Raw genomic sequence first — 17,693 nt, forward strand, 5'->3', positions numbered from 1 at the left:
TACAAAGATAAATATTTAAAGTGATGATATTCTAATTACCCTGATTTGATCTTTATACATTAAGTGAATGTATCAAACTATAAAACATATCCTGAAAATATGCACATCTATTATGTATCAATAAGATAAAAACAATAAATTAAAAAGGGAAATCAGTAATGCACAAAACTTTTCCAATAATGACACAACATAATTTCAAGAAAACATTTTCTAATTTAGAATGCATTAAATATAAGTGCTAAGATAGCAAGATATTTTAATTAAAGAAGCATTGTTTTTTTTTTTCCTAAGGCTCTACTTCAAAGTGCTGGCTATTCAACCAACTAATCTGAATAGGTATTTGGACGGTGAGGTAAAAGCTATTTTAAGGTCTGTTCTCATCTCACTTTAATAAGGTGAAAAAAAATTGCCATATGTACTAAAAATAGTTCACTGTTCTGAAACTCAATGCCTGTTTGCCAGAACAATATTAATGATGCATATTCTATGCATTTTTTCCCCAAATATGGCATCTGCCATGCACAAAATTCAGAATGGAAACCATGAGATACTTGAAATAACATCATCCTCTTAAATGGTTAAAAAAGCCAAATGAATCCAGTTACTTTAATAAAATAGAATGTACTAAAATTAAGTATCTCAAACTTTTGTAACTCAATGTTTTAATTGGCCAAAAGGACTGTGAATCTAGTTTTAAATTTTATACTGGCATAGTCTAATGAAAGTTCTACTCTGATAAACACATGCCACCAAATTTATTTGCCTAATTTCCCTATGTATAAAAGTGACTTGACAATATGGTGCTTTAAAACTCACTTTTCTTCTCTGACAATTGTAACAGATTTAACACAATAAACTACTTTGGGCACTTACTGGACTACTCATAAAATATAAGAAGATTCTACATTCACAAAAGTCATTAATTTTGTTTAAATCAAACTGAGATGCCAAAAATTAAGGAAATATTAAACATCATAAGAGATTTTAAAAGTACAGTAACCCCCAAAATAGAACTGCAAGCATGTTTCACTTAAGTTGTATCACAAACAATTTACATTGTGTTTGATTAAAATTTGAGATCAAAGCTGAAATTAATGCTAGGAGTGAGAGAGATTGCAACAAATCTTTAATACCTAAAGAAACCTATATCAAGTACTAACATTCAAAAAACCACAAATATACATCCACTTAAAAAGACACATTCCAGTTACGATATCCTTCTTAAAACAGAAGTCTAATTATTTTATATATTATCTGATACTGTTACTGGCTTGCTATTTTGTGAACTATAAGAAGTAAACTGATGGTTAAAATACTATAACCTTGAAAATATACACTAACCTTCATTATCGAAAAGAACTGTCAAAAAACATAGAAAAAACAGAAAACAAACCTTTTGAAAGCTTTGTTTCTTCTACCGCTTTGGTTAGATGCCCTTCGACGATCAGCTTCTCTGCCAAGGAAAATAAACGTTACCATCCAAGCCCAAACTGAGCAGCATTTCCCTGAGCTGGGCAGTGTAACACATTCCATGACCAAATTTAAAGATGATAACATTACTCCTATGACCAAGCTTGAATAAAAACTTGAATCTGGAAGGGGAACCAAGAGAAGTGGAACTATGACGGAGCAATCACGTTAATGCAGAAAACTAGGGGCAGGCAGAAAATTTGCCTTTTATTTTCACCTTATTTTACAAGCCTATATCTTTTTATAAAAAGGGCTCAGAAGAAATAAAGCAATCCTCTTTAGATCAAGGCTAATAAGTTAAAATAAAAGATTTATGAAAAGGTATTTACTCAAATGAAGAAGTAATAAAAATTAAGTTATACCGATAGTTTACTGTTCTCTGCTGACATAATTCAGCAGAGATGCCTATATAATGTATTTCAGCAAATGAATCATTTTAGAAAAGCTATTCAAAGAAATAAAAAAATTTTGTTTTGTTTTATGGGGGATTCTCTGTAAATGTATAATGCTTTTTTATAAAGTCATATTTTCATATTCCACATTTCATTGAAGAGGATATACCTATTCTGTGTCCCCTTATTTACTCCTGTATGTCAGTTGGTCTCCTTCAATTTATTCATTTGCAATATATGTGAAGAAAATTTTCTATTCTCTTGCTTTACAACCAACAGCAACTTGGTCTACACCCACCACTCAACTATCAAAACTGCTCCAATATCATTATAGCCTGTAGTCTCCCAATGCCCATGGCTCCTTTTCTTAATTTTCATTTCTCACAGGCTCTTTGCAGTATGTGGCACTTTGTCTCTGCCTTTTTAAAATCAGAAAGAGGGACCGCGTGCAGTGGCTCACGCCTGTAATCCCAGCACTTTGGGAGGCCAAGGCAGGTGGATCACAAGGTCAGGAGATAGAGACCACCCTGGCTAACATGATGAAACCCTGTCTCTACTGGAAACACAAAAAATTAGCCGGGTGTGGTGGCGGGTGCCTGTAGTCCCAGCTACTTGGGAGGCTGAGGCAGGAGAACGATGTGAACCTGGGAGGCGGAGCTTGCAGTGAGCAGAGATGGTGCCGCTGTATGACAGAGCGAGATTCCATCTCAAAAACAAAAAACAAAAAACAAAAAAAAAAAACCAGAAAGTAACAGATTTTGATTAAGATGTATAATGTAAGCTGTCCTACCTGTCCTCTGTCCTACTTCACTCCATTCCTAAAATTCACTTCCTACAACTTTTAGCCATTTCTTCTGATACTTACATTTATACTTCTAAATAATACATTTTTTAATTTTTCCATTTTAGATATTTATTGACAATCTATTTTACATGGTTAAGTTTTGCCATTTTCTACTACCATCCTCAAGAGTTGCATTTTGTCAATCTATAATTTTCTTTTTTTTTTTTTGAGACAGAGTCTCACTCTGTCGCCAGGCTGGAGTGCAGTGACACAATCTCAGCTCACTGCAACCTCTGCCTCCCGGGTTCAAATTATTCTCCTGCCTCAGCCTCCCGAGTAGCTGGGACTACGAGTGTGCACCACCACACCCAGCTAATTTTTGTAGTTTTAGTAGAGACGGGGTTTCACCATGTTGGCCAGGATGGTCTTGATCTCTTGACCTCCACCCGCCTCAGCCTCCCAAAGTGCTGGGATTACAGGCATGAGCCACTGCACCTGGCCTAAAATCAGTATTTATATTGAAAAATTATTTTATATAATGAGTCATATAGTATGCTATATTTCCTTTCTTGTATGGCCTTCAGTATACTCAGAATTTATAATGCTTCATTTTTTTGTTTTATTAATTTTTATATATCTCAAACATAGCCCAAGTTCTCACAGAACCATACAACTTTCAATATTGTCAAACACACCAAGTAATTTATCACATTATATATCCCCATCTTCCTTTTTCTGTTTTATTCCTTTGTTTTATTATAACATATCCTCTTATAATTTCCTGAAAAAGGGTGGACAGAAGGTAAATACTTTGTGATTTCTGCTTCTCTGAAAATGTTAGCATTCTACCTTCACATGTGATTGATGCTTTGACTAGATACACAAATCTACAGGAAATACTTTTGCGTCAGAGTTTTGAAAGCATTGTTCCACTGTCTTCTAGCTTCCAACCAGAAGGTGAGTCTAATACAGCCTGAATCCTGTTCCTCAGTACACATAGTAGGGATTTCTTGCGCTCAGCAATATCTGGTTTGCCTGTTCTGTTTGGGCATCAGGGAGGACTGCACATCCCAACTCCCTAGCACTGAGGAAGATTCATAGGACGGATGCTAGCCAGGGCCAAAGCATTTAAGAGAAAGTATAAGTTTTTTACACCTTATCCCACCACAGGAACTCTAGAAGCTGTGTGTTGAGACAGCAACATCATAAGATAGTAAAGACTCCATCTGTCTAGGTCTCTGAGTGACAATATGGAGCAGAGTGGTCTTCCTCACCATGGACATGTAGCGTGAATGAGAAATAAATGTTTGTTTAGTTGAGCCATTAAGATTTCATGGCTTGGTTTGGGCATGGTGGCTCATGCCTGTAATCCCAGCACTTTGGGAAGCCGAGGTTGGCGGATCACCTGAGGTCGGGAGTTCGAGACCAGCCTGACCAACACGGAGAAACCCCAAAATTAGCTGGATGTGGTGGCGCATGCCTGTAATCCCAGGTACTCAGGAGGCTGAGGCAGGAGAATTGTTTGAACCCAGGAAGCGGAGATTGAGGTGAGCCGAGATGACGCCATTGCACTTCAGCCTGGGCAACAAGAGCAAAACTCAAAGAAAAAAAAAAAATCTCATGGCTTATTTATTACTATATTATAAATTTAGCTTATTATGACTATATGATATCCTTTGCTTTATTCCTGGTGCTCTTAAATTTCATATTCCTCAGTATGTAGTCTCTTTTTTCTCTTTTTTTTCTTAAATGAGGTGAAATTCGCATAACATAAAACAACCATATGAACAATGCCGTAGAATTTAGTATATTCACTATGTTGTGCCCAGTTCCAAAACATTTTCATTACCCAAACAAAAACCCTATACCCATTAAGCATTTCCTCCCCACCTCCACCTCACCAGTCCCTGGCAGTCCAACATCTGCTTGCTATCTCTATGGATTTACCTGTTCTAGATATTTCATATAAATAAAACAATATAACACATGACATTCTGTGTCTGGCTTAGTGTGTGGTCATTTAAAATATATTGTGCTAAGTACTCGGTGCATTTTTTTTCAGTTTATAAGCTCATATCTTTCACTTCTGGGGAATTATCTTGTATTCTACTTAATTGGTAAATTATTCCATTCTCTCTCTTCCCTTTATTCTCCCCCTCTGGAATTCATTACTAAGATACTAGATCTCTAGGATTAAACCTCAAATTTTCTTTAATTTTCCCTCTTGGGAAAAAAAAAACAAAAAACCTCTTGCCTTTTTCTTATATTTTCTGGGACATTTCCTCTACTTTCTCCTCAATCTTCCTACAGTTTTAAAAAATCTGGTATCATATTTTTAGCTTTCAAAAATTCTATTTGCACTTTGCTCCTTTAAAAAAAAAACCATCTTTATCTTGCTTCATCCATAAAACTTCAAAAATTATACTTCTAAGCCCGGTGCAGTGGCTCATGCCTGTAATCCCAGCACATTGGGAGGCCAAGGCAGGTAGATAACTTGAGGTCAGAGTTCGAGACCAGCCTGGCCAACATGGTGAAAATCCGGTTCTACTAAAAATACAAAAATTAGCCAGGTGGTGGGACCTGTAATCCCAGCTACTCAGGAGGCTGAGGCAGGAGAATCGCTTGAACCCGGGTGGCGGAGGTTGCAGTGAGCCGAGATCGCACCACTGCACTCCAGCCTGGGCAACAGAGCGAGACTCCATCTCAAAAAAAAAAAAAAAAAAAAAATTACACCTTTAAAAAAGTTTCTGCTTCTTGGGCGCAGTGGCTCATGCCTGTAATCCCAGCACTTTGGGAGGCTGAGGTGGGCGGATCATGAGGTCAGGAGTTCGAGACCAGCCTGACCAACATGGTGAAACCCCGTCTCTATTAAAAATACAAAAATTAGCTGGGCATGGTGAGGCGCGCCTGTAATCCCAGCTACTCAGGAGGCTGAAGCAGAAGAATCACTTGAATCTGGGAGGCAGCGTTTACAGTGAGCCAAGATTGCACCACTGCACTCCAGCCTGGGCGACAGAGCAAGACTCTGTCTCAAAAAAAGAAAAAAAAAAAAAAAGAACCAAAAACCAAAAAGCAAAACAACAAAAACAAGCTGGCCCGGGACGGTGGCTCATGCCTGTAATCCCAGCACTTTGGGAGGCCAAGGCGGGCGGATCACCTGAGGTCGGGAGTTTGAGACCAGCCTAACCAACATGGAGAAACCCCGTCTCTACTAAAAACACAAATTTAGCCAGGCGTGGTGGTGGGTGCCTGTAATCCCACCTCCTCAGGAGGCTGATGCAGAAGAATCGCTTGAACCCGGGTGGTGGAGGTTGTGGTGAGCCAAGATCGCACCACTGCACTCCAGCCTGGGCGACAGAGCAAGACTCTGTCTCAAAAAAAAAAAACAACAACAACAACAACAACAAAACAACAACAACAATAACAAAAAACAAGCTGGCTGGGCGCGGCGGCTCACGCCTGTAATCTCAGCACTTTGGGAGGCCGAGGCGGGCATCACCTGAGGTCGGGAGTTCGAGACCAGACTGACCAACATGGAGAAACCTTGTCTCTACTAAAAACACAAATTTAGCCGGGCGTAGTGGTGGGTGCCTGTAATCCCAGCTACTCAGGAGGCTGAGGCAGGAGAATCGCTTGAACCTGGGTGGTGGAGGTTGTGGTGAGCCGAAACTGCGCCACTGCACTCCAGCTTGGGCAACAAGAGCGAAACTCCATCACAAAAAAAAAAAAAAAAAGTTTCTGCTTCTTACCTTTTTCCTATTTCTTCCCTACTCATATTTTTCTGTGTGTGTTTTTTTGTTTGTTTGTTTTTTGTTTTTTTTTTTTTTGGTTTGATCTCTGTCTTTGTCAAGAAATAATTTCCTCAAAAGTCTGATCTTGGCTTTCTCTTCATATTCAAGGGTGAGGCAATAAGAAGCTGACAAAGTCTTACATGCATTTGCAGGGCTTATTACACCCACTGGGCCACACAGTGGCAGTTTGCTGGGAGACTTTTATTTTTTTATTTTATTTTTTTTGAGACAAGGTCTGGCTCTATCACCCAGGCTGGAGTGCAGTGGCGTGATCTCTGCCCACTGCAATCTCCACCTTTCGGGCTCAAGCCATCCTCCCTCAGCCTCTCAAGTAGCTGGAACTACAGGTACACACCACCATGCCCGGCTGATTTTTTGCATTTTTTGTAGAGACGCAGTTTTGCCATGTTGCCCAAGCTGGTCTCGAACTCCCGAGCTCAAGCAATCTGCCCACCTTGGCCTCCCAAAGTGCTATTTAAGTTATTTAAGCACTTTGGGACAGTTTAAATATCAGTATCAGTATGTGTTTCTCTTTGTCTGATTGGTTTCTCTGGAGTAGAGCCCTGCAGCTGCCTTTCTGGGGAGTATAAGCCTGTTGACCAGCATTCTGATTCAGTATAGAGACTTTCATTTAACTCTCCCACTTTTCCCCACAGTGAGATGCTCATACCTACCCCCTCAGAGATATCTGAAATACCCGTCTACAGACTCTCCATTTCAGCCTCCAGAGAGCAAACCTTCAGTCTTTATGAATAAGGAAAGAGATACTTGTCTGTCTGCATGGACAAGAATATGAAAAATCAGCCTGGTGTGGTGGCTCACACCTATAATCCTAGCACATTGGGAGACCGAGGCAGGCAGATCGCTTGAGCCCAGGAGCTTGAAACCAGCCTGGGCAACGTGAGAAAACCCTGTCTCTACTAAAAATAGAAAAACTAACTGGGTGTGGTGACGTGTGCTCTTAGTCTCAACTACTTGGGAGGCTGAGATGGGAGGATCGATACCTGTGAGGTTGTGGCTGCAGTGAGCCACGATCATGCCACTGTACTACAGCCCAGGCAGCAGAGATTCTGTCTCAAAAAAAACAAAAAACAAAAAACAAAAAAACAAAAAAGAAAAAAGAAGAAGGAAAATAAGAAAATAGTTCAAATTATTCCTTATATAAACTTTTAATCCTCTTTTTAGCAACCATGCATTCCTGCCCTACCTGACAGGTATTAAATGCCCCTTAGCCACAGTTTTAACTTGGTTTTCTGAGGTTTCCTTTACCCCACTGCAGGCCTTCAGAAAAGAGAAAGTGGAAACCCATATCTCTTACTACTCAATTGTATGTTTCACATCTTCCAAAATTTTGTTGGCATCTATTACCCACTGTAGTCTTCTGTCCCATTCTCTTGTCCCTGTGACTTACGCTTTTTATAATATTTTACTATGAATGGGTCCATTCACCATATTTAATCAAGTTTACTGCCTCCCTTTGGAAACATTACTACTTTAACTTCTAGAATACCACTCACTCCTACTTTTATGTGCTTGTTCATTCCTTCCTTCTTAGGCTTTTATTGCCTTTCCCTTTCTCTGATTATAATCTAAATATGTGCATTAGTCTTTAAGATTTCTGTCAACAACAACAACAACATTTTTTAATGGCTTTAACTACCTTGAGTAATTTCTAAATGTTGATGTTAAGTCTAGCATTCTTTGGCCCCAGGACCCTATTGTCCATTGTCCAACTACTTTCCAAACATCTTCACCCAGAAATACCACTGGGACTTAAATCTCACCATGTCTAAAACTGAAATTATCTTCTCTTCCTTTCTCCTAAATATGTTTGGAATCTCTCCTCACTAAGCCTCCATTCCTATCTCTCTTAAGGTATATTGCAACTATTCATTATGTCTACCTTGCCCAACATTACTATGAATTCCTTGAGGGAATATACTCATTCTTTCAAATATTTACTATGCACCAGGCACTCACTGTGGATTACCAAGACAAATGAGAGAAATATAGGAATTTAGGGTCTGGTGAAAATAGAGAAGTTTTTTTTTAATAATTTAATTCCCAACACACTTCTGACACATAATAGTTGTTTGCAAATGCCTGTTACATGAACATAGCAGATAATAAAACAGTATAAACACAAATTGCTTTGAAAGCTATTCTAGTCTTTCTCTAGTATGTTGAAGATCTACATACTGACATGTTTAAAAATTATAAACACATATCAGAAGATTGTAATTTATTGCTCCAAACTCTCTCACCCTTAGAAAAAAATCTGAAGTTCCTACCATGGCCTACAAGGTCCCTTGTGATCTACCCCAGGGGTCAGTCAACTATACCCCCACAGGGCCAAATCCAACCTGCTGCCTGTTTAGCAAATAAAGTTTTATGGGAACACAGCCAGGTCCATTCATTTGCATATTGTCCATGGCTAATTTCCCTTACAATGGCAGAACTGAGTAGCTGCCAAGAGACCTTATAGCCTGCAAAGCCTAAAATATTTTCTATCTGGCCATTTATTTTAAAAAGGTCTTTGAGTTCTTCTAAAACTCTAATCTCAGTCTTAGGGTTTCATATGGTTTTTATCTGACACACTTTCTCCAGACACACATACAACTCAGCTTAGTCCCATATCTGTTCAGCCACATTACTACCTTTATTGTTCCCTATCCCCTTACAGTCTTTGTCTTCTTCAGTGGACTCATCACTTTCTAACATATTAATTTTTTGGTTTATTATCTTTTGTCTCCTCAAGAGCATGTAAACTCCATGAAGGCAAAGCCTGCTTTGTCTTACTCACTTCTAATAACCCCAACAGTTAAAATAATGCCTGATACATACATGTTTAATTAATCTTTGTAGAATGAATCAATTGAGCATCTATGTTTAAAGGGATCAAAAGAAAAAATTATTTGAGTGTTTCCTCATCCTAAAAAAAGGATTAAATAATATATATAAAAAGTTTGAACAGTACTGGTTTATAAGTACTAAATAATGATTAGCTGCATTTATTTATTTATTTATTTATTTATTTATTTATTTAAGAGATGGCATCTTGCTACATTGACCAGGCTGGAGTACTGTAGCTTTTCACAGCATGATCACTGTGAACTGCAGCCTCTAACTCCCAGGCTGAAGCGATCCTCTGGCCTCAGCCTCCCAGTTGGTTGAGACTACAGGCATTAATCACTGCTCCTGGCTAATTAACTGCTATTATCACTATTGAAATTATTTAAAGTTATATTTTCAAATCCTGTGAATCACTAGAGGCCTGTAAATAAAGAAAAAATATATTTTGGCTGGGTGCAGCAGCTCATGCCTGTAATCCCAGCACTTTGAGAGGCCGAGGTGGGCAGATCACGAGGTCAAGATCAAGACCATCCTGGCCAACACTGTGAAACCCTGTCTCTACTAAAAATACAAAAATTAGCCAGGCATAGTGGCTCGTGCCTGTAGTCTCAGCTACTCTGGAGGCTGAGGCAGGAGAATCGCTTGAACCCAGGAGGTGGAGGTTGCAGTGAGCCGAGATTGCACCACTGCACTCCAGCCTGGTGAACAGAGCAAAACTCCGTCTCAAAAAATAATAATAATAAATAAATAATCTAGTTTAAAACAGTCTGTAACCACTGAGTCTCCAACTTGGTGTAGAGACCTCAATGCTTTGGGAGTCACAAGTGTAATACATACAATCGAGGTGAGATCAGAGATCTCTGCTTCTCACTTTACCCCTTCAGAGACTCAAGAAAGAACTTTCCTGTCATGATAACTGCAGGTCTTGAAAGACCTATCTAACTTGGTGCAACTCAAAGAGAGAGAGAGTAGAAGGCTTTCTTTCTTCTTTTTTAAAACTCTCTCTCTCTCTCTTTTTTTTTTTTTGAGATGGAGTCTTGCTCTGTCATCCAGGCTGGAGTACCGTGGCATGATCTCAGCTCACTGCAACCTCTGTCTCCTGGGTTCAAGTGATTCTCCTGCCTCAGCCTCCTGAGTAGCTGGGATTACAGGCGCACGCCACCATGCCTGGCTAATTTTTGTATTTTTAGTAGACATGGGGTTTCATTCACCATGTTGGTCAGGCTGGTCTTGAACTCTTGACCTCGTTATCTGCCTGCCTCAGCCTCCGAAAGTGCCGGGGTTACAGGCTTGAGCCACTGCACCCAGCCCTAAAACTCTTTTTTTAAAATTTTTGAGATAAGGTCTCACTCTGTCACCCAGACTGGAGTGCAGTGGTGCAATTATGGCTCACTGCAGCCTCCCGCTCCAGGGCTCAAGCGATCCTCCCACCTCAGCCTCCTGGGCAGGTACAACTACAAGCATGTGCCAACATGCCCAGCTAATTTATTTTTATTTTTATTTTTGTAGAGACATGGTTTCACTGTGTTGGTCAGACTGGTCTCGAACTCCTGAACTCAAGCAATCCTCCCACCTTGGCCTCTTGAAGTACTAGGATTACAGGCATAAGCCGCTGTACATGTCCTTAAAACTCTCTTTTTTGAGCGACATTCTAGAGAGGTGATTATTCATTTTCCACTATTTTAAAATCATATTTATGATAAAAAATGACATACAAGTCTGGGCACCGTGGCTCACGCTTGTAATCCCAGCACTTTGGGAGGCTGAGGCGGGCGGATCACCTGAGGTCAGGAGTTCGAGACCAGCCTGGCCAAAATGGTCAAACCCCCATCTCTACTAAAAATACAAAAGTTAGCTGGGCGTGGTGGCATGCACCTGTAATCCCAGCTACTCAGGAGGCCGAGACAGCAGAATCGCTTGAACCCGGGAGGCGGAGGTTGCAGTGAGCCAAGATCGTGCCATTGCACTCCAGCCTGGGCAACAGAGCGAGACTCAGTCTCAAGAACAAAACAAAACAAAGCAAAACAAAAATGACATACAAAAAGGAACATAAAACGCAAAGGTATAGGTTAATACATTTTCATAAAGCAAATATCTATGTGACTGCAGCCCAAGTCAGGAATAGAACCACCCCACCAACCCCTAAAGCCCTCCACAGGGAGGAAGCCCTTCCCTCCAATAAAAATCCCTTCCTCTCCCATAAAGGTAACTACTATTCTGTGGTTTTTTTTTTTTGAGACAGAGTCCACACTGTCTCCCTGGCTGGAGTGCAACGGCATGATCTCAGCTCACTGCAACCTCCACCTCCCGGTTTCAAGCAATTCTCCTGCCTCAGCCTCCCACGTAGCTGGGATTACAGGTGCCCGCCACCCGCCACACATGCCCAGCTAATTTTTTGTATTTTTAGTAGAGATGGGGTTTCACTATGTTGGCCAAGCTGGTCTCAAACTCCTGACCTTGGGATCCACCCACCTTGGCCTCCAAAAGTGCTGGGATTACAGGCATGAGCCACTGCTCCTGGCCTATCCTGACTTTCATGGTATTTAATTTCTTATATTTCTTTATAGTCACACTACCCAAATATAGATGACCAAATAATATGATTTTAGTAGTTTTGAACTTTATATAAATGGAAAACTATATAGTGTGTCAGGCTTTTTTTCCACCCAATATGCCCCAGTGTATTTGTCCATTTAACTACTGAGGGTCTTTTTGGCTGTTTCCAGTTTGGATCTAATGTGAATAATGCTGCTATGAACATTCTTGAATTTGTACCTGATGCACAAGCATCTTTGCAGGGAACCTACCAAGGAGTAGAACTGAGAGTATAATATGTTTGACATGTAAGTACCATCACCAAAGCATTTAGTCAGAAGACTATCAAATCTTGTCAAAGACTGAACAGAGAAAACCAAATTTACTTCTTGGTTGACAGAAATAAATTATGTACTAACCATATTACTATGTGGCATAAAATTAAAAATGAGAAACAATGCAAACAATACATTCAAAAGAAGTTCAAAGGAGGCTGAACATGGTGGCTCATGCCTGTAATCTCAATGCTTTAAAAGGCCAAATTGGGAGGATCACTTGAGCCCAGAAGTTTGAGACAGCTATGCCAAGATTGGATTGAGTTCTTAAAGCTAAAGAGCCATTTTCCTTACTTGACAGCTACAACTAATTGAAGCTAAAGCAGAAGATAAACCCAAATAGCACAGACTATCTGATACTGATGTCAGTTTCCTAGGGATCTGAAACAAATTGACTGGAAGAGAGGATGGAGTAAATATAAAAGAATCAGACAATCTGCTGCTGTAACTGCCAATCTGGAAAATATTTCTAAGTCTCAAAATTGGGTTTCATTAAGAAAATGTTATGACTAGGACATCAAAATAATGTGCTTGACACCAAATTTTTTAAATAGCATGCATACTGGTAATTATGCACAGCTTTTACACCTCTCCAACATGTTTTCTGCCTGCTAACTAATGTACATTTCAGTGTGCCATGTACTACTTAGAGCACTTAGTAAATACGATCTCAATTAATTTTCATAATTCTATGAGATAGATACTGCCATCCCACTTTATAAATGAGGAAATCAAGGTTTAAAGAGGTCAATTTGCCCAGTATTGCCCACAATCATACTGCCAGTGAGAGAGTGCATCAGAATTCACATCAAGATCCCTCTGACTGAATTCTAAACATCATAAACAGAAATGAGCTAACGTTACCTAAAAGATCACCAAGGGCAAATATGACGAAGAAACTGAGATTAGAATATCAAGACACAAATTGTTATAATCGGCATTCAAACCAGAAAATTATTTCCCTTCTGAAATAATTAACAAAACAGAAATAGAGACATAGAACCTCATAGGAGAGGCTCTGTGAGGTTCCCAATTTTAATAATATAGACTTTCATAAGGTTACTCATTTCTGCAGCAAAATTTAATCAGTTAAAGTAACTCTTGCTATAAGATGTTGTGCCTTTTCATAAAAACAGTTCCAGAAGCTATTTGTCCTAAAATTTAAGAAGAAGGAGGCCGGGTGCGGTGGCTCACGCCTGTAATCCCAGCCCTTTGGGAGGCCAAGGCAGGTGGATCACCTGAGGTCAGGAGTTTGAGACCAGCCTGGCCAACACGGTGAAACCCCATCTTTACTAAAAATACATTAAAAAAAAAAATTAGCCGGGTGTGGTAGTGGGTGCCTGTAATCCCAGCTACTTGGGAGGCTGAGGCAGGAGAATTGCTCGAACCCAGGAGGTGGAGGTTGCAGTGAGCCAAGATCCCGCCATTGCACTCCAGCCTGGGCAACGGAGCGAGACTCTGTTTCAAAAAAAAAAAGAAGGAAAAAGAGAGGGAAAAAAGGATTTAGAATTCAAGGATAGACCGAAAACAAAGTGAAAGGGACCAATTTCAAGAATCTGGAAACAGATCTTTTTTAAAAAGCAACAGTACACATACCAAAACACCATCGGCATGTACTTAAGATTGTCACCTGTGCAGTTATAATGGGAGAAAATCTGGTAGATATGTTAGAAAGTGGTCTGACTAGGGAAATAATCAGTACAAACAACTCTCCAATACATCTTAGATTGAACAAACCACTCTGAGAATAAAAAAATAAAATTAGCAGCACCTAGCTGACACTCAGAGTTTTCCTGTTACAGGGACGTAACATATCATGAGCAGGGAAACACAATACATGTTTTCTATTATTTGCCATAAACCGCTTTGGCTTAGAGAAATAAAAGTTTACAAAATGAAAATCTAAAAATCTGTTTCGAGTAGAATATGTAATCAGAATACTGAGACTGTTCAGAGAGGCTGACCTCACAGAGTGATGAAAAATAAACATTCAGTCACACAAGCAACATCAATTCAACGCATTACTCCAAATAAGGCAATTTCTATGTGAGAGCAAAGCCCTAAGAGAAAGGAGGGAATGAGAAAAGCATATACAGATAGTGACTATAATTTTTCCTAGTTATGGGGGTGGGAGGCAAAGAGAGAGATTTTTCTGAAAATCAGGAAAAAAACAGCAAGACATGAAATATTAATTAAACTAATAATAACGAAAAGTTAAGTCTCATAATAATAACAAACACGGATTAAGAATACATCCTCAGATCTCAGGTGTTAAAAAAAAAAAAAAAAGAATACAAAGGCATGAGGTCTACTTTAGGGCACTGATTAACTCTACCATCGAGAGAGATGCCCTTGCGGAGTGGGCAGTTTGTCTCTACAAAGTAGACCTCAGGAAAATTTCTCTGGCATCTGGCAGTGATGCCTCTCTCCTCATTAGAACAGACAGTAGCAAAAGAAATCAAAGGGGCAGGCAGCAGTCCAGAGAAGGCTGTCTCTCACTCTATGCCCACCAAGTGATGGCAGTTCTCCATGTCCTTTCACCCTTCATCTTTCCACCAAGCATACAAGTTAATCAAGTGACAGAGCTCATGGATATGTATGAAACAGATTTAGAGATACATTATTTCTTAATTTGGAAAGCATCTTTAGCAGAATACAAAAAGTTTCAATGTATCCATTAAGTTTATATGGTAAACTTTAAGTAACTAAAATTTGCAGAGAACACTAAATGTGGAGTTTTGCCTAAACCAAGCTCATGTCTGAATCCCTGAAGAGGAAAATATTGCTGAGGCTTTTTTTAGCAAGTTTTACTGAAGTGACTTCCTAATTCTAGATTATATGTGGTAAAGATCTTTTAATAGAGAATATTTACTTTACAGTTCTGAAATTATGCAAAACATTATTTAAATCTCTGTTCAAAGTCCAATTTCTCTGTCTGGAATTTAAAGTTTTTCTTAGAAAAGAGAAGTTTTTCTTTAAAAAGTCTGTTTTACCATAAAAGGAAAACAAATTGAAATGTGTTTCAATTCATTTATTTTCTACAACTTGTAAATGGAAAGAGCCAACAACCAAATTGTTCTCTTATAGATTCATACACATAAACTGAAAAATCTGTCATCATATTAAAGACAGACATGGAAAACCTTATGGAAATAAATGATGTGCTTTCTAATTTTTAAAACACAAGGTGAATTATACTATAGAAGCACTAATAAATAATGAAGGCTAGGTATCTAACATTTGCTTTTTAAAAGACTGGAAACAAGAAATATGAAGCAGCACTGCACACAAATATTTACTTCATATTCAAAATTATAAATCAGTTCAAGATACCTATCAATGAAAATAATGGCAAAAAACCTTGTGTGCACTTGTTAATATGTAATCCAAAATTGTTTTAAAAGTGCTTGAGTATAAATTTACTTAAGATATTTGCTGAATTTGTCTTGCTTGTAATATTAAGAATACTTATTAAACACAACAATTTTTACAATGGCAGCATGTCATAAAATGATAAAATGTCCCTTCTGACAACAAGTCAAACCAGAGTCAACCCTCACTTTCCCAACTCTGGTTACCCAAATTTAAGGAAACGAACAGATTTGGAAAGTTCTGAAATACCTCTGGAATCACCAATAACCACATTCTTACTACTTGCTACCTGAAACTCAGAAACCAAACAGATTTCAATAGTAGGCCTCTCCTTAGCTACCTTGAACTTATAGCCCAAACTTTCTCTGTTTGCACTCAGGGACCCAAAGGATTCAGATGTCTGGGAATACTTATTTTCTTTTGTTTTGTTGTTGTTTTTGTTTTTTGAGACAGGTCTTGCTCTGTAGCCCAGGCTGGAGTGCAATGGTGTGATCATGGTTCACTGCAGCCTCGACCTCATGGGTTTAAGCAATCCTCCTGCTTCAGACTCCTGAGTAGCTGGGACACAGGCATGTTATCACCATGGCCAGCTAATTTTTTGTAGAGATGGGGTCTCACTATGTTGCCCAGGTTGGCTGCAAATTCCTGGCTCAAGCAATCCTCCCACCTTGGCCTCCCGAAGTGCTGAGATTACAGGTATGAGCCACTGCACCTGGCTTTTTTGTTGTTCTTTGGTCCACCCTTTGTACACAAAAACGGGATTTTATATTTGGATTTTTTTCTTGTATGTAGGTACTACCTGTTTAGTATTTTCTCATGCTATTACACAGTCCTCATAAACATCATTTTAATAACTTTCTAACATTCCCATTGAAGGGATTTGGTGTAATTTATATAAATTTGGTGCTATCTCTGCATGTTTATTTGGTCCATTTTCCCCCAAAACTATGATGCAACAAAAATCTTCAAATACCTTTTGTATATTTAAAGCAAACCCTATTCTGTGTTACAAATATAGCTAAGTATTTTATACTATTTTAAGTGAAATGTTCAATAATAAAATAGACATTAAAAAGTAAAAAGCTTTTCTTTTTCTTTTTTTTTTTTTTTTTTTGAGAGAGAGTTTCGCTCTTGTTGCCCAGACTGAAGTGCAATAGCACAATCTCGGCTCACTGCAACCTCTACCTCCCAGGTTCAAGTGATTCTCCTGCCTCAGCCTCCCAAGTAGCTGAGACTACAGGTGCCCACCACCACGCCTGGCTAACTTTGTATTTTTAGTAGAGATGCGGTTTCAACATGTTGGTCAGGCTGGTCTTGAACTCCTGACCCCAAGTGATCCACCCGTCTCAGCCTCCCAAAGTGTTGGGATTACAGGCGTGAGCCACCTCACTGCCTTTTTTTTTTTTTTTTTCCTCAAAGAGACAGAGTCTCAGTATGTTGCCTTAGGCTCGAGTGATTTCCCCCCCTCAGCCTCCTGAGTAGCTGGGACTACTGGCAAAAAGTTGTTTTGTTTTAAGTAAGCCAGTAATAATAACAAAATAAAACAAGGATTTTTGCAAATTGTAACTGAGTAAACATTCTTTTGATAATTACCTGCTCTCATTTCTTAGGGTTCAAAATATAAATCTTAAAAGTTCAAAATAAAAATCTTTCTTGCCTTGAGCTCCTGGGCTCAGGGGGTCCTCCCACCTTAGCTTCTTGAGTAGCTAGGGCTACATACATGTGCCATCACTCCCGGATAATTTTTTTGTTGTTGCTGTTGCTGAGACAGTCTCGCTCTGTTGCCCAGGCCGGAGTGCAGTGGTGCGATCTTGGCTTGCTGCAACTTCCGTCTCCCAGGTTCAAGCGATTCTCCTGCTTCAGCCTCCTGAGTAGCTGGGATTACAGGCATGTATCACCAAGCCCCAGCTAATTTTGTGTATTTTTAGTAGAGATTGGGTTTCGCCATGTTGGCCAGGTTGGTCTCAAACTCCTGACCTCAAGTGATCAGCCTGCCTCAGCCTTCCAAAGTACTGGGATTATAGGCATGAGCCACAGCTCCCAGCCTCTCCTGGATAATTTTTTAAAGTTTTTTATAGGGACGGGGCCTCACTATGTTGCCCAAGCTGGTCTTGATCTCCTGGTCTGAAGGGATCCTCCTGCCTAGGCCCATGAAAGAGCG

General features: G+C 39.4%; 1 protein-coding gene across 29 annotated transcripts in view; it reads right to left on the minus strand.

Annotated features, from left to right (window-relative positions):
* The window catches only part of SLMAP (sarcolemma associated protein), a 170,950-nt gene that overhangs the window by 37,684 nt on the left and 115,573 nt on the right, over positions 1-17,693 (minus strand). For all 29 annotated transcript variants that reach the window (XM_054479665.2, XM_054479658.2, XM_054479656.2 and 26 more), the window contains one exon: positions 1,394-1,453. In XM_054479665.2, the coding sequence (XP_054335640.1) occupies positions 1,394-1,453 (60 nt within the window). The remainder of the gene's footprint in view (positions 1-1,393; positions 1,454-17,693) is intronic.

This window comes from Pongo pygmaeus, chromosome 2 (genome assembly GCF_028885625.2).
Source record: "Pongo pygmaeus isolate AG05252 chromosome 2, NHGRI_mPonPyg2-v2.0_pri, whole genome shotgun sequence".
In the NCBI taxonomy this organism is placed as follows: Eukaryota; Metazoa; Chordata; class Mammalia; order Primates; family Hominidae; genus Pongo; species Pongo pygmaeus.